The sequence below is a fragment of the Podarcis filfolensis genome (assembly GCF_964270895.1).
Source record: "Podarcis filfolensis genome assembly, chromosome: 1".
Lineage (NCBI taxonomy): Eukaryota > Metazoa > Chordata > Lepidosauria > Squamata > Lacertidae > Podarcis > Podarcis filfolensis.
In genome coordinates this window covers 92333317-92356482 of record NC_139604.1, presented here as the reverse complement: position 1 = coordinate 92356482, position 23166 = coordinate 92333317, and the positions used below count along the sequence as shown (strand labels likewise).

The 23166-nt window shown below is 43.6% G+C and overlaps 1 protein-coding gene across 1 annotated transcript in view; it reads right to left on the bottom strand.

Annotated features, from left to right (window-relative positions):
• Nucleotides 1-736: 736 nt before the first annotated feature.
• LOC310759455 (cytosolic phospholipase A2 epsilon-like) overlaps nt 737-23166 on the bottom strand; it is a 43027-nt gene continuing 20597 nt past the window's right edge. The window contains exons 6-20 of the mRNA XM_083606728.1: nt 21372-21414; nt 19329-19383; nt 18001-18158; nt 17274-17351; nt 16126-16163; nt 14462-14621; nt 13870-14006; nt 11899-12121; nt 10164-10278; nt 8634-8771; nt 7308-7415; nt 6290-6481; nt 3803-3969; nt 2864-3050; nt 737-1480 (exon numbers count right to left, since the gene is read on the bottom strand). Coding sequence (XP_083462854.1) covers nt 1257-1480; nt 2864-3050; nt 3803-3969; nt 6290-6481; nt 7308-7415; nt 8634-8771; nt 10164-10278; nt 11899-12121; nt 13870-14006; nt 14462-14621; nt 16126-16163; nt 17274-17351; nt 18001-18158; nt 19329-19383; nt 21372-21414 — 2023 coding nt within the window. The 3' untranslated portion in view covers nt 737-1256. The remainder of the gene's footprint in view (nt 1481-2863; nt 3051-3802; nt 3970-6289; nt 6482-7307; nt 7416-8633; nt 8772-10163; nt 10279-11898; nt 12122-13869; nt 14007-14461; nt 14622-16125; nt 16164-17273; nt 17352-18000; nt 18159-19328; nt 19384-21371; nt 21415-23166) is intronic.

The window sequence follows — 23166 nt, the reverse complement described above, 5'->3', positions numbered from 1 at the left end:
ACAACTTTTAGAAGAAATCTGAAGCCAGCCCTATAAGTTCTTAATGTGTGATGTTTTATTATGCTTTTATATTTGCTGGAAGCCGTCCTGATGGGAAGGGTACAAATTTTTATTATTATTATTATTATTATTATTATTATTATTATTATTATTATTACAGTCTGTCACTTTCACATGTGTTCACCTGTAAATACATTCTGCATTAATCTGAAAAAAGTTTTAAAATGCACACCAAAAAATCCTTTTCTTTTCTTTTTACAAAAGAATTTGAGTGGTTAGGAAATTGATGGGGTAATACATTGAAAAATCTGCTCCACTTCCCAGTGGGGAGGAGTTGCGGTGGACCACATGGCCACCCACTCCCCTCCGGGGGCAGGGGCAGAGTCCTGCGTCACCCGGAGGTCCCTGCCATGCCATAGTTCCAGCCAGCCAATCCGCTGGCTGGAGGGCATGGCCAGGACCCATTTAAACCAAGGTGTGAGCCAGGGAATAGTAAAGAATCAATATTTATGCCTACAGGGAAACATTTGAATAATAAGGGATCTGAAAATATGGAAGGAATTGCAATGGTCTGTATGCCATGATCCAAACTTTTGTGGGCTCAAGTGCACAGATGGAACTCCACCTCCCACCCTGCCAATTACATACTAGAACCATTGCAATAATAGTAAACCTTGGCTAGGTGAGGTCTCCCATGTTGAAAAAAACCAAGAAAGTCAGTTTTGAATTATCTGAGTTCCTTTAAAACCAACTACCATTTTGATCAGCTATTAGATCTCTTCCCCACTTACAAGTTTTCTTCTTAAGCTGGCAAGGAAGTTGGGATGGGCAAATCTCTCAATTTCAGTTTCTCATTGTTTCAGTCTTAAGTTCATTTATCTACCTTCCACATCAGTTTGCATTTTTTTAAAAGCACTCATGAAAATTCAACAGCATTTTAGTGCAAATTTCTTCTAAGACACAATTTTGTACATTTTTGCCTAACATACACTTTTTGCAAAGCACTTTCCCCACATGTAATGCACTTTTGTACATATTGCTTCACTATTATATGCACTTAATGCATAATTTATCCTAGCATATGAATTTTTGTACACATTACTTGACTGGAGAACTGCATTGCAAAATTCAGAGAAGTGCGAATTTTGAAGCCTTGCTGTGTTTTGGTTTGCATATACTTTTGGAAAGTGCAAACTGGCACCTTTCAGTGGTAACTGAACTGAATTTCTCCCCCCATCCCTACAAGAAAGGTGTATTCATGAGGCAGCCTGAGATGACCAGGCCTGTTTTTTCTGGTCTACTACTTTGTGCAAAACATGAAGGATTGTGCTTGCATTATTCTGGACATTGTAGTTAGTTAGATTCAGCAGCTTGTTGAAATCCTCGTCTTGCAGTGAAACCTGTCTTGTGGAATATGGAGAAAAGGCACTAGAGATATCAACATTGCCCAGTGACATTTCAGCAGTGCTACGTTCCACACCTACAGAAGAAAAAAAGAAAAGGGAGTCAAGTCCTTAAACAGATCATCTCCAAAGCTTAGCCAGTGGAATCAGAAGGCATGCCAGGAAGGGCAGCAACCCTGTCTCTATCTAAATTTCATTTTTTGGGGGCGTCCTTACTGACCCAGTGGGAGTGTGGTTCAAAGACTAGACTGTTGGCTTGGATGTGGGGCACTCAGGCTCAGATTTTTAGATGTGAAGCTATGTGGGTGGACTTAGGCCAAATCCAACTCATTCTGAGCCATTCTCAACTCAAATCCAACTCAAATCCAAGCCATTCTGAGCTTCAAGAGGAAGGGAAAATTACAAAAGTGTCAAATCAGTAAATTAATGAATGTTTCAAAAGGAAGCATTCAGAAGATTACTGTGTAATCCTGAGTCAGGAGCATAAGCAATTTGCACTTTAGATTCCATAGAACAGGGGTAGGCAAACTAAGGCCCGGGGCCCGGATCCAGCCCAATTGCCTTCTCAATCCGGCCTGCAGACAGTCCAGGAATCAGCGTGTTTTTACATGAGTAGAATGTGTCCTTTTATTTAAAATGCACCTCTGGGTTATTTGTGGGGCATCAGAAATCGTTCATTTTTTTTCCAAAATATAGTCCGGCCCACCACATGGTCTGAAGGACGGTGGACCGGCCCACGGCTGAAAAAGGTTGCTGACCCCTGCCATAGAACAATTCCAAACAGGAAAATAGTTCTTCTGTATGATCAGAAAATGTTCAAATAGTTTGTTATGTTTAATTGTGTGATTGATTTTATTGATGAAATACAGCTAAGGCAGAAAGGTGGAATACAGCAATAATATAGCAATTTTCATATCATTTTAATAAAATGTGGGGATGTGGAAAGCTTTTTTGGGTTGTAAATTGCTTTGAGTTATCTTGAGCAAGAGAAAGGGACTAACATATTTATTATTATTATTAGTTCTGATTGGAAAACAAATGTCCAAAATTTACACTTCTGGTGTATAATATTCCTCCCCAGTCCCAGATTATGATTTCAGTACTCATGGAGTTGCCCTACAAAAATAAATATTCCAAGCCTACCTAACTTCACCTCACTATAAAAATATGGTCTAAGATCTTAATTGAGAAAAATCCACCCTAATCATTGTGCAACGATTTAAATGAAGTATCAGATTGTAAGATAAAGCATGCTAGCTAGGAAATCATTGGACTCTATCAGACTTGCTTTTGAATATGATTAAGATTGAGCTGTAAGTTCACAAACCAAAACACATTTCAACTTCATTAAAACCAGTAGGACTTTCTCAAAGAAAATGTGAGATTGTGTAAAATCTGTTTTGGATGAAGTACTTGATATAAATGTTATTTCTGTTATATATTGGCTGCCATTAACTCACCGGGTGCAAGATATCTTTGGAAGGTGTCATTCACTAGTGGGAAATAAATCACTGTGGGAGCATCTGGGTTGTGTGCATCTTCAAACACGTAGCACTCCTTTAGATTTTTCTTTTCTTCATCATTCAGCAAAGTGTTGGGAAATGGGATTCCTTGCTCTGTGAAGTATGTAGAGGCCCGCTCCAAAGGCTACGGTTGCAAAAAGAAGCATTTTTAGCAGGGGCCAAAGAAGAAACCAACCATGGAGTCCTTGACGAGCAGTAATTTCATTTGAAAACATAATATGATCATGATGGGATGCAAAACAAGATACAGAAAACTGTCCATGCTGTCAAAACAGGCATTTAATTTGTCATGAGAGGGAACCACTAGAGCCGAAAGGAAACTTCGAAATTGACTTTGAAATTCAGCAACATTGATTTTTTTAAAAAAATAACTTTTTTCTAAATCTTAAACAGACTTAAGAAAAACACAATTTAACCTAAAGGCGTGTTTATTAACTTTAAAGCACTTAAATTCAATACCAATTTGCCTCTCCTATACTTTTAGACCTTTTTAATTAAAAAAAAATCAAACCAACAGCATCAATAAGAATCATGAAAAATGTGAACAGTAAACATTTAAATTTTTTGCAACCAAATTTAGGCTAGGAGCATATGAATTTTTTCTGAAATAAATTGCACTTTTCTTGACTACAGAAATAGCTGACTCCAACCTTGGAAAGTTGAGATCTTTTTGATAATGAATTAAAAGACCATTTTAATCCTAATGTTGTGGCAGACCTCCTTTGGTTTTGAACTATATTAACTGGATTGTTTAGAACTTTAATAACAATAATAATAATAATAGTTATTAATTTCTGGATATTGTTTTCAATACATACATTTGGATTATCTTTCAAAAAGATTTAATAATAGTAAAAATTAATATACCCATCTAACCTTAGCTTGTGATCCTCCAGTGTAATTGAAGTGCAGAATGACATCAACTTTCCTCTCTGGTCTCAGAAGTGGAGGGCAACTGGTGTCAAAGAAAAATGCTGTATCCACCAGTTCCAGGTGATCTGCTGAATCTCTCAACTGATTAGGGGATTCATCAAGCACAGTATCTACAAAACAAGGCATTGACTTTAAAATGAAAAGAACCAACAAAATCCAGAAGTAATCGCCTTTCTGCTTCCCTTCAGAAAAATAATTTTATCACAAAACTAGCACCAATAAGTCAACAGATGTGGCAAAGAAGAACAAATCGCATTTGCTGGTCTTCCTCCACATAATAATTTTATTATTTGTACCCCACTCAACTGACTGGGTTGCCCCAGCCACTCTGGGTGGCTCTGAACAGATGTAAGAACACAACCAAACATCAAACATTAAAAACTTCCCTATACAGGGCATAGCTATCAACGTTTCCCTTTTTTAAAGGGAAATTCCCTTATTCCGAATAGGATTCCTCGCAAGAAAAGGGAAAACTTGACAGCTATGATATGGGGCTGCCTTCAGATGTCTTTGACCTCTATATGTTCTTCTACACTGAGCCTATGGTATACAAGTATTACACACACATACAGTCTGCATCCTGTATTTATGTACACATACATTTTGTACAGGTTGGAAGTGAGTGGTTGATTAGGCCCAGGAACAGTGCGCCCACAACCAGGGAGCAAGGTTGGGAAGCTGCAATAATCACAAGACAAACATCCTGTGATTTAAACAGGCCACATCCTTATTGACCCCAGATGTTAGTAGGTTTTGGCTTAGGCAATGGATGTGTATTCCAAATCATCCAACCTGTCTGCTGATTGTTTGGCACAGTTAATCCTGGGTCAAGAATGGCATACATCAAATCGGGGTGATCTCTCCACGGAAGGGGGGTGCTGTGGCTCATCGGCCCCATCTGGGCATCTGGATAGAAGCACCTCCCTCTGGACCCCTTTAATGGGGTATCCCAATTCTTTGGAGCCAGAGGGTAGACTCCAAACCTTGCCTTCTGCCTTGACTAAGGATCCAACCCAATGCCTTATCCGCCAACAAGTTGTGACAACGGCTATGAGGCAGGCAAAAACCCCAGACAGGCCCAATTTCTCTGGAGGAAAATTCCTGTCTGGGCCTCTTTTTAAGCCTAGGGATAATAGCAGATGGAAGACAGGGGTGTGAAGACTTCCCTGTTTTATGCCCGCCAAGCCATGTCTCCTGGCTTGTTCATGATTGGCCAAAACACTGGGGCAGCCCAGACAGCCAGTGGAGGAGGAAGTGACAGTCTCCATTGGCCACTCAGGGACCAGAAGACCACCATGGATCAGCTGCAGCTAAGCTGGACCTCAATCACTGCTCCCCACCTTGCAGTAAGCCATCCTTTCCCCCAGAATCTGCACATGAGTCTTGTATTGTGGCCTTCCAAACACATAAGGGTAAAGGTACCCCTGACCATTAGGTCCAGTCGTGACTGACTCTGGAGTTGTGGTGCTCATCTCGCTTTATTGGCCGAGGGAGCCGGCGTACAACTTCTGGGTCATGTGGCCAGCATGACTAAGCCGATTCTGGTGAACGAGAGCAGCACACGGAAACACCGTTTACCTTCCCGCCGGAGCGGTACCTATTTATCTACTTGCACTTTGACGTGCTTTCGAACTGCTGGGTTGGCAGGAGCAGGGACCGAACAATGGGAGCTCACACTGTCGCGGGGATTTAAACTGCCGACCTTCTGATCGGCAAGTCCTAGGCTCTGTGGTTTAACCCACAGCGCCACTCGCGTCCCTCTTCTAAACACATAACAGTCCCTTAATGGCTCACACATTTCAGGCCTCGTTAAAGAAACAACTTAGCATTCAGCTACACCTGTAGAAAGCAACTTGCAACTATCACATGAAGCCTGCTAAAAATGACTTGAAGTTTACATTGTAGGTGTAGTAATAGTAATAAACATCTGGAGGCCAGTGGAGATTCAAAAGTCATACTGGGCAATTTGGGATCACCCTCTGCAGGATGCAGGGAAACAGTGTTTTCAACATAGCACAGCACGACACAGGTGACCTGCCCAGGGTCAGGCACACTCCACAGAGTACTGACACAAAAGGACTCTACTCCCTTTGTGCTAGTGCTGAGAGCTGGCTTCAGTTATGTAGAGTGGTGCGGGCAGCAGCTGCTGCCATATGCAATGATGTGCCAGAGGTGAGGAACCATTGCAGAGATGCCGATGAACACAAGGAAAGAGTCTTTTCACCTAGTAGGTGTAAGTGCAGTTTCCACTATCCCCTTACATTCCACCCTGGCCCATTCATTCATTCTCTCTCTCAAAGCACAACAGTTGGAGCAGTGACGCAGTAATAATGACAGTAGTGAATTCTCTTCGATGAGAAAAATGTAATTGATTTAGCCTATGCTATGCAAATTGTTTATTTCCAAATGAAATTTATGCTACGGCTATACCTTTCCACTTAGAAAACTGTAGATCCTGTGCATACTCATTGTGCAGTTGGAACCCTTTTAAAAAATTATGGTACTTTGACACCGCTGGACGGTCTGTCAAAATATCCCGTAGAGTATTGGAAAGGCTGCCTGCTGGAGTGAACATGCGAGTCGGCATCTCGTGAGGTCTCTCCGGTAAGTCAGGTACTTCATCTGAAGAACAACAAAGTTAATTAAGGTAAACAGGTACATGAAAAGGGATGAGGAACAACCTGTTTTAAAAACCAGGTTCTTTATCTAAAGAAAGATAAAATTAATTAAACTAAACAGATACATGGATAGGGATGGTGTACAATATGCTTGTTTTAAAATGATTCAGGGGAGCTAATTAAAAGGTGGGTGAATTTTAGGATCAGACCTTTACTCTTGGGGTAAATATAGATACCATTATCTATAGTCACCTTGGCCTAGTAGATAAGCAATTACTCACACACAGTGGAGAGAGAGAGAGTATGGCTGTACTTCCTCTGAACCACTAAATGTGCACATGGGAATAAAAATTTTCAATAGGTCTGTTGAAATATTACATCCACACATATACCAGAAATCTAATACCCATAAGACCCAAACTGCATGCTTGATTTCTGGATTTTATTTGGGCCAACATAGCCATGCTAGCTGGGATTGATGGAACACGTAGTCCAAGCCATCTGGAAGGCACCAGGCTGCCAAAGTTTGCACTGTATCCATGAATGGCCAGTGACCACAGAGGCGGGAGAGGTGTGCAAGGTGGGTGGAAATGAAAGGCACATTCAGGCTGCCAACCATGTATGGGAGTATGCTCAGACATGAGTATCGACCATTCTGGAAAAAGGTAATATTATGATGAACTGAATCTGGGTGTTGAAGTTGCACCTAAACAAACCACTTGCATTGCAAAGTTCAGAATGAGTTATTTCCACGCAGCAAGACGCCAGCCCCCAAACCAATCTGTATATGGTTACATCAAAAATCACATGGAGCGTGGACTATAATTTACCAATTTCAGTGATATTATCTTGGGTCCACCTGTTCCAGAAGTCCTCTGAATTGTCAGCTGCATGCCAGGCATCCAACAGATTCTTGGAAAATATGCTACTCCACATTCCTGTGAAAGAAAGAGACAAATGAAGTAGAAGCATTCTCCCCTCAAAACTTTATCCTGAACTGGAAGCTGGTCCAGCAAATTATCTACCTCGACCCTCTTATTCTGGGGCAAAACAGTGGCACAATTTAAACTAGTATACAAATGTAGTTGTTGTTCCAGATTTCAAATTACATTTCATTTGAATTTATATATATTCCTGTTGCGACTTGTTTCAGGTTTTTCCTGGCCAGGACCAGCTGGCTTGTTTACTGCTGCATTTGAAACAATTCCTGTAGTCTTCCTAACCCAGCATCTTCCAGATATTTTGAACTACCACCAGCCCCCAAAGCAGCGGTTCTCAACCTGTGGGTCCCCAGATGTTGTTGGACTACAACTCCCATCATCCCTGAGCTCTGGCCCTGCTAGCTAGGGGTGATGGGAGTTGTAGTTCAACAACATCTGGGGACCCAAGGTTGAGAAAGGCTGTCCCAAAGGCTACATTGATGTGATACTTAGCTATGTATATGGATCAGGATAGGACTACACAGAATGAGGAACACTGACATTTTGCAAGAAAGGAAGGAAGGAAGGAAGGAAGGAAGGAAGGAAGGAAGCTGGTAAACTGCAAGTAGTATCAACATTAGTCTGCTGCACCAGACTAATGGGCCATCAATGGCTACTAGACGTAATGTCTGTATAGAACCTCCATCTTCAGAGGCAATATGCCACTAAATGAAATTTGCTGGTAGCAGGCTTTTTGTTGGTCACTCTTAGAAACAGGATGCTGGATTAGATGAGCATGTGATATGATCCACCATTGCTCCTTTTATGCTATGGGGTGACTGGAACTGTATTTTGAAGTGTGGCTAGACTATAAATTTGTAAAAGGTCATTATGATACTGGCATATCATAATCACTGGCATATCATATCATATCACTGGCATACTGGCATATGATTCTGTCCCCCTTCCATATAATCCCTAGCATGGAATTTGCCTTTTTTGTCATTTAACCATAATATATAGAATTTAAAGTTTGCTTCCACCCCTGGGAGTCACAATGCAATGAAAACAAAAGACACAGTGAGTGTGGAAATGTAACAGAAACCTGATATGCATCAGCGTTCCACATTTTTTCCCAAGTAGTGCAGGCTGTACCCACATTACCAAATGCATCATCGCCTACCCTCTTGTCAAGGTATGTCCTCCCTCCCACCCACCCCAGACATAAAAAGTCACCTTGCATAAAGCAGATCCTTGATTCTGGGAGCTTCTTCATCAGGTGCCCCATGAAAAACTCGCTTCCAAAATCTTCAGCACGAACAAACGCCCCATATTTCAGGAAGCCCGCCTCATATGGTGTGAACTCTACCCACTCTGCAAGGAAGCCAACATTCAACACATTTGCTATACTATGAAAAGAGAATGGGAAGCTTTCTCAGTTGAAAGTAATCACGCGAGGGGATTATGCTTATTTTCAAGCTCATAATTAACCCAGCAATTTGTGTTCCTCAAAAAGGATTAGGTATTTAAATAACAACTTCCGCAACTCATTTCTGCTTTTTAACACCTACAGGAAATACAAAAGATACATAAGGAAGTGTTTAGAGACACAAGGAAGTGTTTTATTCAGCCCGACACATTCCAAGCCAATGTCATCCTCATGGGCCATACGCAATATTTAAAAAGTATAAAACAATGTGACTGCCTTCTGTTTCCCCAACCTTATGCATGCATCAGCAGCAGCATGTGAAAGGGACAGAGCAGTAAGGGTGCCCTCCTGATTGTGGCTCTGCACATTCCAGGACGAGGAGGCTGTGAGATCAGGGGAACTCCAGGTTGGGGTGGCCCATAGCTCCCCTGCCCTCACTGCTGCCTCCCCCTGCCTAGTCCCCAATCCCAGCAAGCAGGAGTGGCAGCATGAAAAGGAAGAGGATGTCACTGCTACATTCTACTGTAGATACACCAAGGAGTGTATATATGGGATCACTGCCTGTCCTAAAGTGCACATAGAGGACAGCCGTTGAATTATGCTACATCAAGGGTTCAGTGCTATAGCAGAATGGATTTTATCACAATGTGTGTGTTGACTGGTTTACCAATCCCAGGATGTTTGTATTATCAGCTACCGTTTTACTGTGAATGGTCACTGTCAATAAAGTAATTATCACAGTCAACACTTCTCTGCATTTTTACACCCCACTCCCTAAAATATACATGCCACATGTACTTGCCACTCAGAATAATGCTGTATACATCTGATAAAGTGGACAATGGTCCATGAAAGCTTATGCCATAATAAGTGTCTCAGTGTTCAAGGGTGCCTCAGGACAGATGGACTAACATGGCTACCCTTCCAGAAACGGTGACAATGGAAAGTCCCTTTAAATCTACACAGTTGGTTAAGAAAATATGAAGATCCCTGTTGGATTGGGTCAAAGGACCACCTAATCCAGTATCCTGTTTCAACAGGTGGCCATTCTAGATCTAATAAATGACTTGTAGGGTAAAGTTAAGATGGTGTCACCCGTTCTCCTTCATCACAATCTGGAAGGGTGCTGGCACAGTTGTATCATGTAGTGGGAACTTTGGGTCCTCCAGTTGTGACTGAGCGACAGTTTCCATCAATTCTAGAAAACTAGGCCAGCTTGAGCTCAGCTTGAGTCCAGAAGATGAATTTTCCCTTTTTGTTGGTTCTGATATGTGCATACCTGACCATGTAATTTGCCATACAAACTTAAAATATGAAAAATGTTGGGAAAACATTACCTCTAAAATCTCTTGTGGTAACATTGTCCTTAACGTTCAAAGCCAGGTAGATTGGAAGAGGGTTCTGGCCTTTGCTCAATGCTCGTCGTTGATCTGAGAGTTTATGGTGGTTGTTCTGGGTTTGTGTAGGGAAAATAAATACACATTATATATTTGATTATCTGGGGAAAAGAGGAACTTGCAAGGCTGACCCCCAAACATTTTGCTGCCTCAGGTGAACAGCAAATGGTATCATCCAGCCCTCAAATCGAGGTGCACAGTACCCAAAGCTGTCTGGGTTGTTTTGAAACCTGAGGTAAAACATTTCACAAGCACCTCTCCCCCTCTCTGGCAGTAAAAATACAATAATAATAAATGAAATAGCTAACAGTTTTCTGCCTTTAAGGGGGGATTTCAATCATGATACAGGTTAAAGAAGGAAAGGCTATATGTTTCCTCCCTACACAGGAGCGGCCCAAGCCATTTTGCTGCCTGAGGCAAAGGACAAGATGGTGCATTTCCCATTTTGTGCACAAAATCTGACTAGACAGTTAATTGAATCACTAGTGATGGGCCAGAGTCCTCCACCTCACCCTAGGACAGCAAGCTAGCTAGCTTAGGGGCTGCAGGGCAGACCACACAGCAACATTCCTATCTACTTTCCACCCCTCAGAATTTGCTGCCTGAGGCAGCTGCCTCCCTGTGAATCATGCAAGGGCTGGCCTTGTCCCTACAGGTTGCAATCACAACAAAAATCCCTCCTAAGTATTGCATATTTTTAAAGGATCCAGCATAAATTCAAAGCACAGCATGAAAAATAGCCATGAAAGGACAGTATAGAACAGCCTGTCCCAACTTGCTGCCCTTCATTTGCTCTGAGCTACTACCCCCATCATCCCTGACTTGCAGACATGCTGACTTGTGTTGACGGAAGTTGCTGTTCACAGTGTCTGGATGGCAACAGATTGGGGAAGGCTGATACAGAGGGTACCAAAGTTTGCAGCGATTTCACCTCTGTACTAGACACATATGGTTGCTTAGACTGCACTTTCCAAAGGCAACATCCTCCATACCCCATCTTATTCCATCTACAGTATATCAGGGGAATATGGTATAGCCTTTGTTTTATTTTATTAGCATGAGGGCAAAGTAAGAAAAGAAGAGCAGCTGGCTCATCCAAAGGGAAGAATTTCGTTGCTGAAGTCAATTTGGGAATAGACTTTGGCTGTTGGACCAACCGCAAATTGCACGGAGCTAAAATGATTAATAATAAAGTGAACCATCAGAAATATCCTGACTTTGTCCAGCACCTGAGAGCCAACCCTGGCATTCAGCTGCAATCAGTGGTCATCACCAGAAAACCTGTAAAGCAACAGAGGCAGGGAGTAGTTTTTCACCCAAGCGTTTCGCAGAGCTGTAGCTACCGGGGGGGGGGGGCGGGACTAGCCAGGTGTTTTGCCCTGGGTGAAGCCTCCAGAGGGGCGCCATTGAGGGTCCCAGTCTATGTGTGTGTGCATGCAAATGTGCATAGGGGGTGCCAAACTGGGTCTTTGACCCAGGTGAAATAAAGCCTCATTTTGCCCCTGCTTTTGAGAATGGTAAGTGAGATTTAGCAACGGTGTATTTTGATGACATTATGCATCAATTTGGCAAAGTATTGATTCTATTCTCCTCTGCCCTGAGATCTTCAGATGATACAAATAATTCTGAAGGAAGAAACAGATAATATTTCTGAAAACAAACACATATAGAATACCCCATCATTCAGCATGGCTTCGATCATGAGTCCCCAAAGGTCTATGAAGGATGTCTTATATCCTGCTATGGTCCTCTGGCATAGCTCCTTATGGTAGGCTTTTAGGCTTTCCAGGGAAAAGGCACTCATTTTAGATTTGGCTGCTTGAATTCGAGCTTTCTTGATGATCTCCCCAAGATCTTTCTTTGACCAATCAGCATCTTCATACAAATCTGACATCGTCCTGGAAAAAAAAGGAAAGGAGATATGATTTGTTTTTATTCCAGACTGTATAATACAGGTTAAGTAAACAAGTAGTGTTGTGCAGAACCTTTTGCAATACATTTTTTTTCAACCATTCACTAGTAAAGGGTGGGCGGAATTTCGAAAGAAATGGGCTCTCACTCCCGCCGCCGCCACTCTTTCTCACTTTTGTAGGCAGGTGTTATCTTTGAAAGTTAAACATATTGTCTTTGAATGCTTGAACTGAGACAAACTTTGGAAAAACAATTCAGTCACCCTATCATCTAAAATATGCTATTTATTTTTAGTTTAGCTTAAATGTCCTTTTAAAAGAAAACACAGATCAGCAGCCCATCATCAACAAATCACCACTCTTCCCGCTCTTCACCACTCTTCTTCACCTGAGAGTAAGTCCCCTTGAACTCAATGGGGCCTAATCCTGAGCAGGCATATGTAGTGTTGTATTAGACTGTTAGGAAATTTGGCTCAGCTCACTGTGTTCTTTGAAACCAATAAACTCGCTCAGCTATTGAGGGGGGGAATTTGCAAATACTGAGAGGCACTGTTCTCATTTCTCCACTCCCAGGTAATAAATTATTAGTCCTGCCTTGTGACCTGTCAGGGAACTGTCATCGGAAGAACCGGAGGTGCAAGGGCTCCCAGAGGTTGGGAGAGACTTATCAGCTGAGGAGGGAACCAGCAGGGGGAGAGAAAGAGCTCCAAGGGAAAGTGAGTCGGAGGGATGGCTCAGAGACAATTCCAGCGAGAACAGTGGGGAGGTTTCAGGACCTCCTATAGGGACACCCACTCCTCGCCGGAAACTGTCACGCAGAGAGTCCAGAAGGCGTGTTTCCGTTAAGGAGCTTTTATGCTGGAAGAAATTCCGTAAACGCCCACTGTCGGATTCTGCCAGCAACTGACGGAGCCATGCTGATGGAGCTCCGTTACAGACAGGGATTTGTGGACTTAGCCAAACCCTGAGGGACTAGAAATTTTACGCACAAGCAGCTCATCATCCCATCACATGACCTGACCAAACAACTGACTCACGGAGCAACTGAGGAAAAATTATTCTGCACAGACTCACAATACCAAGGGCGTTCTGGAGTTTCACAAAATGTAAGCACTTCCTTGCTGGTGTGGAAAGCCAAAGGAGAAACTATGTACACCTACTTAATTGTGACAGTATGCTACGAAATCAACTAATAATTGCCTCTGATTTCACTGGTAGTCAAATAATGACGCAATATTGGAAGAAGGGTTTCAGCACAAGTAGCTCACACAAATCACAATTTACAAAAGAAGAAGAAGAAGAAGAAGAAGAGTTTGGATTTGATATCCCGCCTTTCACTCCCTTTAAGGAGTCTCAAAGCGGCTAACATTCTCCTTTCCCTTCCTCCCCCACAACAAACACTCTGTGAGGTGAGTGAGGCTGAGAGACTTCAAAGAAGTGTGACTGGCCCAAGGTCACCCAGCAGCTGCATGTGGAGGAGCAGAGACGCGAACCCGGTTCCCCAGATTACGAGACTACTGCTCTTAACCACTACACCTCGTGGCGTAGCATGGGGGGTGCAGGGGGGGCCGGCCGCACCGGGCGCAACATCTGGGGGTTAGGGCAAATCCATGGGTTAGGGGGCGCAAATCCACGGGTTAGGGGGCACAAATTACTTGCCTTGCCCCGGGTGCTGACAACCCACGCTACGCCACTGAGTCTACACCACACTGGCTCTCGGTGTTCTCATCCCTTACCATGTTGTCCCTGATGAGCCTGTTATATACGAAACACAGTCCAAAAGCTTCAGTCTCTGGAGACCCCAAAGGGTGCCATACATAGCGGTTAATGCTCTCATTCCACCTCCTGTAGTTGTCACAGCAATCACAGGCACCTGTTGAGCGCAAGAAAATAACCAGTTTTTTATTGGTTGTTATTTTATTTATTAAATTTGTGTACTGCCCTTCATCTGCAGATCTCAGGCCAGTTTCCTGTGGCCACTTCCCAAGAAATATAGGATTGCAGAGCTAACTTTTTAAAAAAACTTTTGTATAATGTTACTGTATTGCTTTGCTGAAACATAAACTGCCTTGGCAGCATTAATTTATTCTGAAAGGCATGTTAAAACTCCATTTAATAAATAAGTCCAGGGCCTCATTAGCAGAATAAGCAGAAGATTCTAAGATGCAGCAAGGCTGGGTCACAACATTTTGTAGTAGTGAAGAAATACACAGGACTAACACCACAGAGCCAATTTCCCATCATAAAACCACAGTCTAAAAATGCTTAAGTGCAGCACTAGATACCAAGCTCTGTAGGGATAAAATGGCACTCTTGTGATCCACTTACTTCATGGTCTTTCAGGTCTTGGTCTAAATGAAGAAGACTTTTCAGAGTAGCAGCAACCACTTTCTTCCGTTTCTGTAGGAAATTCTTTTCATCTGAGCACAGATCATATCCTAGACGCACATCAAGACTTTTCGGCCTTTTACAAAGCAGGCCCTGAGTCCTAAGGCCAAGAGAAATTTACGCAGACAGTTTTAAAGCCTGCTACATCTGCTGGCTGCAATCTATCAAAGAAACATTTGCTCGAGTGTGCACATGTGTGTGCACAATGTTTTTTTTTTTCCTAACCATCAGGGTAGAATGCAGCAGTAGCAGTCTTGCCCCTACCTCATGCTGAACCACAAGCTGATTTTTAAACAAACTGAATAGGTTGCTGTCAGGGGTGGCTGCTGTCCAACGGTGCTGACAAAATGGAAAGCAAACAGGAAGAGGAACCAGAGCCAGGGACAGGCAGAGCTAACTAACGCCATACCTTTAAAAGGTAAAGGTAAAGGGACTCCTGACCGTTAGGTCCAGTCATGACCGACTCTGGGGTTGCGGCGCTCATATCGCTTTATTGGCCAAGGGAGCCGGTGTACAGCTTCCGGGTCATGTGGCCAGCATGACTAAGCCGCTTCTGGTGAACCAGAGCAGCGCACAGAAACGCCATTTACCTTCCCGCCAGAGCGGTACCTATTTATCTACTTGCACTTTGATGTGCTTTTGAACTGCTAGGGTGGCAGGAGCTGGGACCGAGCAACGGGAGCTCACCCCGTCGCGGGGATTCGAACCGCCGACCTTCTGATCGGCAAGCCCTAAGCTCTGTGGTTTAACCCACAGCGCCACCCACGTCCCCAAACCATACCTTTACAACACATCAAATGTACATTTAAGGCACATGACTCCCTGCAAAGAATCATGGGAACCATAGTTTCCCCCTCACAAAGCTACAACCACCACAGTTCCCTTGAACTACAGTTCCCAAGATTCTTTGGGAGAAGTCATGTGCTTTGTGTGCTGGATGAACCTTAACTTTATGCTGTTGCTCTACCCAAGTTACGTCTCCACCCTCTTCCCCGATCAGTTAGTTTTACAACAGCAACACAGAGACCAAGGAGGAAGAATCTGACAGCAGTGCCACCTCCTGGACCAGGTGCGTGGTGCTGGCTGTATAAGCAGGATGTAAATAAAAAGGCAGGGAAGTGGAGGCTCAAGCTCAAGGTTTCTATGGAAAAAAGAAAGGGGAGGGAAGACTGAGCATATGATTCCGGGGAGCAATGTTTTCTGAGCAATGCCCATAATGTGGTTTTGTTAAAATCTGAACACACTTAATTGCAATGGACAGAATCCAGAAGGTAAATAAGTGTGCTTAAACGTATAGAAATCATAGTGCATAACAGCTGGATTGTGTCTCATTTGGTCCATGTAATTGTTAAGCATCTTAAGAACTGTTTCTCAAGGCAGATCACCTGGACAACAAACGGTTTTAAAAAACTTGGTACCAAATTGCTTTGAAGATGCATGTATTTCTTACATTCACACATAATGGTTTTTGGTGTTAATTCACCTCAAGCCAGACATTCAAAACATCATAGGTTTGTGAGATTCCATATAAAAGCAAAGTAGTTAAGGAGTGAGGGGAAATACATGTGACTGGGAGGGCTCAGGGTTATAAGAGGTTTTCTTACCAATCTTTTGACTTCACGCTCAAATCAAATATTTTGTTCTGGAAAAAAATAATCAAAAATACATACATGAGGGATGAACTGAATGTTTACATTTGAATTTTGAATGTCTGGGGGAAGACCCTTCCCCCAAAAAAAGAGATTAAGGGAGGGGGCAAACATTTGGTGGGGGAGGCCAAAGCTTGGATGAACATTTGTTTTTTAAAATGTACACTTTAATGAGATGCTGAGGGATTATTCCCATCTTTTGCTTACAAGTAACTGCTGGGTGGCAAAAACCCCGAAAGATGCAAAAATGATTTCCCTTCATTTGTGGACAGAAGGTTCTGCAAATGCTGGGTGGAGAGACATTCAGTTCAGTTCAGCTTGAAGATATATTGTTAAGTACCAAGGGACATTTGAGTATTCATTTCTGTCTGTTCCAGAAAGTATTTAAATTCCTCCGTGGTTTTACTTCTCCCCAAAAGTAACCCAAAATATATGTACTGTAGGTGGCACTTGCCATCTTCCTTTTAACCATGCAAAATTGGACCTGCATTCCCAAAATTGTATTTTTAAATAGATCAGAATCTCAAAATAAAACAATGCATTGATACAATGGCCCAAACAATGGCCCAAATAATGAAAGAACCAATTGGCTCCTTATTATGAAGTTAAAAATTGGTGATGGCAATAGATAAAATATCTACTGGGTGATGAGCATGAACTTGGGATAAGAGCAGTTTTATAACTACAGATTTTCATTTGTAAAGAGAGAAAGGGGAGAGGGGGGAGAGATAAAAAGTCTGTTTTCAAATCAAGCAAATTAAATAAATATGAACTGCCTTGGTTTGAGTGATAATGAAAGTATGGATTAGTTTACACCATAATTTATGGCAGGCAGGAAATTGTGAAACTTTCTTATCCATGTGCCCTGCATTTGGTGCTGAAATGTGCCAAAAGTATTAACATAATTCAAACTCTAGCTAAATATAAATCAGAGGATGTGGGCCACATTCATAGGAAAGCTTTACCTCAAGTGAATGACAAGAAAGAGTTAACATGGGGTGTTTTTTCTTGGTGTGAATGCACTCAATATTGTCCCATTATTTGAAAAAAGTGTTAATGCGCGCGGGGGGGGTGTATCCCTAGGAGTCAATAGGAAGTCTCACCGGTGGTATTGTCACTTGCTCTTTGATAGGAAGAGTGTTCAGGGGAACAGTTGCTGACTCATTCGTGTCTGAGGAGGCCTGCATATAAAATGAAATTTATCACTAGGAGAAAATCATCTAAAGCAGTTGATTATTTTCTTTCAGGGGCTCCTTAATCTAAAACTAGGAACCAGCTGCTTGGTGGTAAACCACGAGGGTAAAGTGTCTCCCTGGGCACTTGAAGCAGTGGGAGAGGAAGGGGGCAGGGGGGTGGTTTGCCCCGGGTGCCAGCCTGGGGGGGTGACATCGCCATGGACAGGCACCTCCCCCTTGGGACACTCGCTCAGGCAGGCGCCACCCCATTGGCACAACGCTCACACAGGTGGGCACCTCCCCCTTGGGATGCCATGCCCCCACAGGCGACGTACCACACCTCCACCGCTCCGGGTACTGAAACCTCTTCCTCCGTGACTAACTTCAAGTTTCCAGTTACTGTACTGAAATGTCCTGGCCTGCCCAAGACTGGCCATGGTTCTCTTCACCAGGAAGGGCTTCTCTGTAAAGGTTTCCAGTACAGGCTGGCAAGGATAGTCTTGCCCAGCACTTACTTATTTTACCTCTTGGTGTGCTCTCTGGCTTCATTGCCTCAGCTCTTACCCCTGGTGTCTCCTGGCTCCTACCTGATGAATGTCTGTGGCTCAGCCTTCCCTCAGCCTTATCACGGAGACAAAAAACCCCCCCAACATACCGTAAGAAGCTGTCTCCTCGGCAGTTCAATATCCAATTCTGATTGGTTATATTTGATGTAGTGAAATTTAGCAGGAGCAGCACGGCAAAGCCAGGTGCGCAACGTGAGGTTTTGAGCTTCTTCATGGGATCCTCCCACGGAAAGAGTGAATTTTCTTTCTACAGAAAGGTGTTGGTGGGGAAGCAATACAGAGATCTATATATTAATAATCCCACCAAAAAACTGATTTAAAATGGCTTTCATAAATAGTCTATAGATGCTGGAAGCAGCCTGGGACCCACTGTACCCTTTTTGCGAATGGAAGGTCATCTCCTGTTTGCAGAACTGATGGCAGTGCAATAGAGGAGAACCTTCACAAAAGGGGGAAAGGAGGCAGTACTCAGATTTCCTCCAACCCACTGCAGCAGATTTTGAAGGAATCAGGGGAAAGAAATTGAAAGCTATTTCCTGCCAGGGCCAGCAGAGAGCCAGTGTGGTGTAGTGGTTCAGAGTGATAGACTCATAATCTGGTGAACCAGGTTCGCGTCTCCGCTCCTCCACATGCAGCTGCTGGGTGACCTTGGGCCAGTCACATTTCTCTGAAGTCTCTTAGCCCCACTCACCTCGCAGAGTGTTTGTTGTGGGGGAGGAAGGGAAAGGAGAATGTTAGCTGCTTTGAGACTCCTTCGGGTAGTGATAAAGCGGGATATCGTATCCAAATTCTTCTTCCCTATCATGTAGAGCCATGTTTTCCAAACTTGGGTCTCCAACTTTTTCTGGACTATAACTTCCACCATCCATAGATAGCAGGACCAGTGGTCAGGGATGATGGGAACTGTAGTCCAAAAAAAAAAGCTGGAGACCCAAGTTTGGGAAACACTGATATAGAGGGTTCTACTCATGTTAAGTGAAATCCCCTTGCAGACTTTCTTTGCTCGATACAGGGAAGCATGGGGTTTGCCTCTTACTAGTGTGGAGAATTTGTGTTCAGGCATAATGCCTGAATAGGACTACAGTTAAAATGGTCATGAATGTTCTATGACTTCACAGCAATTCAGTAAAGACTAGGCATGGAGGAGACACCAGCTAGCTTGCAGAGAGGCTGACAAAACACCAGCTAGTTCTTATTTTGTTATATTACATATACACATGGAAAGCTGTCATATACAAAGTCACACCATTGGTCCATCTAGCTCTTTATTGTTCATACCAGCTGGCAGCAGTTCTCTGGGGCTTCAGGCAGGAGATTATTCCAACAATAACTTGGGATGCCAGGGACTGAACTGGGTGTACCACTGCCCTCCCACTGAACTAAGGCACTCCCCCAACCCCAATTAAAAATTGCCTACCTGTTTTCCTTCTTCCCCCATCTATTTGAACTTCCAAACAGGCAACTTCACGCGCCTGTAAAGGATAAAAATTAGAATCAAATAATGAATGTAGAACAAATTTTTATGCCGCAGCCTGGTTTTGCTATGTAAGGTGCTATTATGAAATCTAACTGATGCAAATGTAATAAACTTGGGCTTAATTTTAGCCACAGCCAGTCCCCACACGAAAACCTTCCAGGTCAAAGGTTATGTGTTCAGATAGATTTAACTCTGGCTTCTCTGAGTACTACAGTCATGCCTCATGTTACGTTTGCTTCATGTTACGATCTTTCAGGTAACGTCCTGCGGTGACCTGGAATTACCGGAAAGGGTTACTTCCGGGTTTCGCTGCTCGCGCATGCACAGACGCACAAAATGACGCCACGCGCATGTGCAGAAGAGGCGAATCGCAACCCACGCATGTGCAGACACGCCGCTGCGGGTTGCGCTCTTTTCATGTTGCGAACAGGCATCTGGAACGGATCCCATTCGCAACCAGAGGTACCATTGTATATGCAATGTAGCATTACATAAAATGTAATCTCTCTTATAAATTTAATGAATTATTTGCTCATCCACAATGAGCCAAGTAAATAGGATGCAACTGAAAAGACTGTTAGGAAAGGAACAAAATTCAGAGTAAGTCAGAATTTATTGGTGGATGTTCACACCTATGGAAAAAATATTACCACAGCACTTGGGGACTTTATTACCATGGAAACAAATCCTGCCCCCTGCCTCCAATACTAGATGGTCCATCCCCCAAAGAAAGGAATTCTAGACTGCCTTGCAGTATACAGACTCCGTCTCCACTACCACAGAAATGGTTTTGGAATCTAGAATAGAAAGATGCAGTATCTGCCCATCATAGCGATGAGCATTTTGCCAATGAAGGAACAAACAAAAACCTCTGGATTGCTTTAGTGACAAACTTGTCGCCACCTTCTGGTGAGCATGGGCCATGCTTATGCCAACTTTGAACCTAGAGAGGTGGTTTAAGATCAGCCCTACAGCTGTCCAGTGATCCCACTTTCTAAGTTAGGAGAAAGGCTGGGGGTTGTTTCCAAGGCAACTGGAGTGCCTCAGCCACACAAGACCAAACCTGTGCGAGCAGGAAAGGCCAGAATGGTGGGGTTTGCTTGAATGCCTCTGGGGAAAGGCATCTTGCACTCCTTTGCTTAGTAGCCCTTGGGCAAGAAGACTCTCACCCACCCACTCTTTTCTAGGGAAAGACTGGGGCAGGGTGGGTATCTTAGAGACTGCTACTTGAAGGCACCATGAACACCTTCAAGCAGCAGTGTCTAAGCTCATCATTAGGGAGGTGATAGCAGGAGACCTGTTGGGAGAAATGAGGGGCTGCCAAGCACAATCTTTTGCTTGACTAGTAAAGTAGCCCAAATTGTAGGTTCCTTTGCAAGGATTTCTCTTCTGTCAAACTACTGGCAATATCCATTAGGGCAGGAATGGGGGAAGCTGTTGATATCTAGCTCCCATAATCTCCAGCCAGTATGGCTCATTTCCAGGGATGATAGGAGCTGTAGTCCAACAACACCCCGCAGCTCAGCAGTTCCTCACCCCTGCACCAAGAATGTAACACGGTTTTATAGTTATGAATATTCTGCCAGCACATGTTGGAGTCTGTTAAATTCGCTAGGCAGCACAGGGGGAAATGTTAGTCACACAGAAGCTTAAATCAACTGGCATGTCCCAATCTCAGTGTTTTAGGAAGCTTCAGTATGAAGGTGGCAGGTATAGCATGCTTTGATTTTTACCACTTGGTGGCACTCATCTGATGGTGGAATTGGAGGTGGAGTGTGGAAACTGCAACCAAGCTTCTCTGTTCCAGTCTGAGCTTCCTCACCTTGGGGGAATTGAGTGGGAGAGCTAAGTAGCACAAATTCCAGTTCCAGCTTGTCATGCACAGGAAAGTTGCGCTTAGGTATGCAGAATTTGAGTGCTAGCACTTTATAGACCTAAGCTCTACTAGCTGGTCAGATAAAGAAACAGAATTAATAAACCTACCACCAAAACTCCATTAGTAAATATCTTCTCTGGGACATCTGGGCTGAAAGGTAAAAGAAAAGAAAATGATACTTTTCCAGTAGCTGTAAGGATGGCATTTTATTTGTATTTTGTTTTCTCATTTGTCAGCAGCTGTGTCTTTTGCGGCTTCCTAGTGGCTCCACAACTTGTTTGGCACAGCCAAATATTCACAAAACCAGGCCAAGAAGGGACATGCCATCCCCAGCATGGGCAGCATCCTGACTCAGCCTGGGAGTTCTTCAGGTACATCGGAAGCTGCCTGATACTGAGTATTGTCTGTACTGGCTGGCAGCAGCTCCCCAGGTTTCAGACAGGGGGTATTCCCAGTCCTACTTGGAGATGCTGGAGATTGAACTTGAGACCTTCTGCAGCCCTCCCCCAAGAATGGTGTCCTTTCCAGTGCGGGGAGGGGTATGAGCTCAGGAGGACGCCCAAGACAGCAAACAACAGGAGAGGGGGAGATGCCAGGAATTGGGGAGCCTCTCTGAAATGTTCATTCCAAAGGACACATCAGTGTGAGGGGCCTAAAGGAACGCTGGAAAAGCAATTACCGTATTTTTTGCTCTATAAGACTCACTTTTTCCCTCCTAAAAAGTAAGGGGAAATGTGTGTGCGTCTTATGGAGCGAATGCAGGCTGCGCAGCTATCCCAGAAGCCAGAACAGCAAGAGGGATTGCTGCTTTCACCGCGCAGCGATCCCTCTTGCTGTTCTGGCTTCTGAGATTCAGAATATCTTTTTTCTTGTTTTCCTCCTCCAAAAACTAGGTGCGTCTTGTGGTCTGGTGCGTCTTATAGAGCGAAAAATACGGTAAACAAGCAGACTTCCAAGCAATGTGGAACTTCTGGCTAAACCAATTGCATCAAGTTCTGGAGTAACAAAAACTCAGAACAAGCATATTACATATGCTAAACATGCTAATAATCTGCATACTCTCCCTTGCTTTTTCCTGTAAGCCTAATTGTAGTCGTTAACAGTCATCCACAGGTTTACCATACCCATTGAGTCAATCACCCATCTCCTACTACCCTCCTGAGAAAAACCCCACCCTCCCACTCTATATAAGGGTCTGGTGACTTCTGTTTCAGTGTATCTGAAGAAGTGTGCATGCACACGAAAGCTCATACCCAGAACAAACTTAGTTGGTCTCTAAGGTGCTACTGGACAATTTTAAAAAAAAAAAAAATCTATATTTTGACTGTGTCAGACCAACACGGCTACCTACCTGAATCAGAACAAGCAGATTATGGGACGAATCTCCCTTCCTGGTAACAACCATATGGTGGACAAGACTTGAGCGCATGTCTGGCATATGCTACAAATTGGAGCTGTGCGCTCTGAGGCAACCCCTGGGCCACCTGTCTCTCACTGGCATCTCTCCACACCATACTTACACATATGACAGCTCCAGAGCCCACACAGAGCTTCCCCACCCACAAGAGCAACTTTTCCATTCATTTATATAAAAGCAGAAGCTGTATGTACAAGAATGAGTTGTCTCTCCATGGAAGTGAACAGAGAAGACTGGTTGTAGAGGAGCCCTATAAAATGCTACAGAGCGGTGTTTCCCAACCTTGGATCTCCAGCTGCTTTCAAACTACAATTCCCATAATTTCTGACCATTGGTCTTGCTAGCTGGGATGATGGGAGGTGTAGTCCAAAACAGATGGAGACCCAAAGTTGGGAAACACTACTGTAGAACATGCAAGGCTCTGGATCAGGAATATCATGGCACATGCTGGCAGGAACTCTTCTCCCTGATCTCTAGTTTTCGAT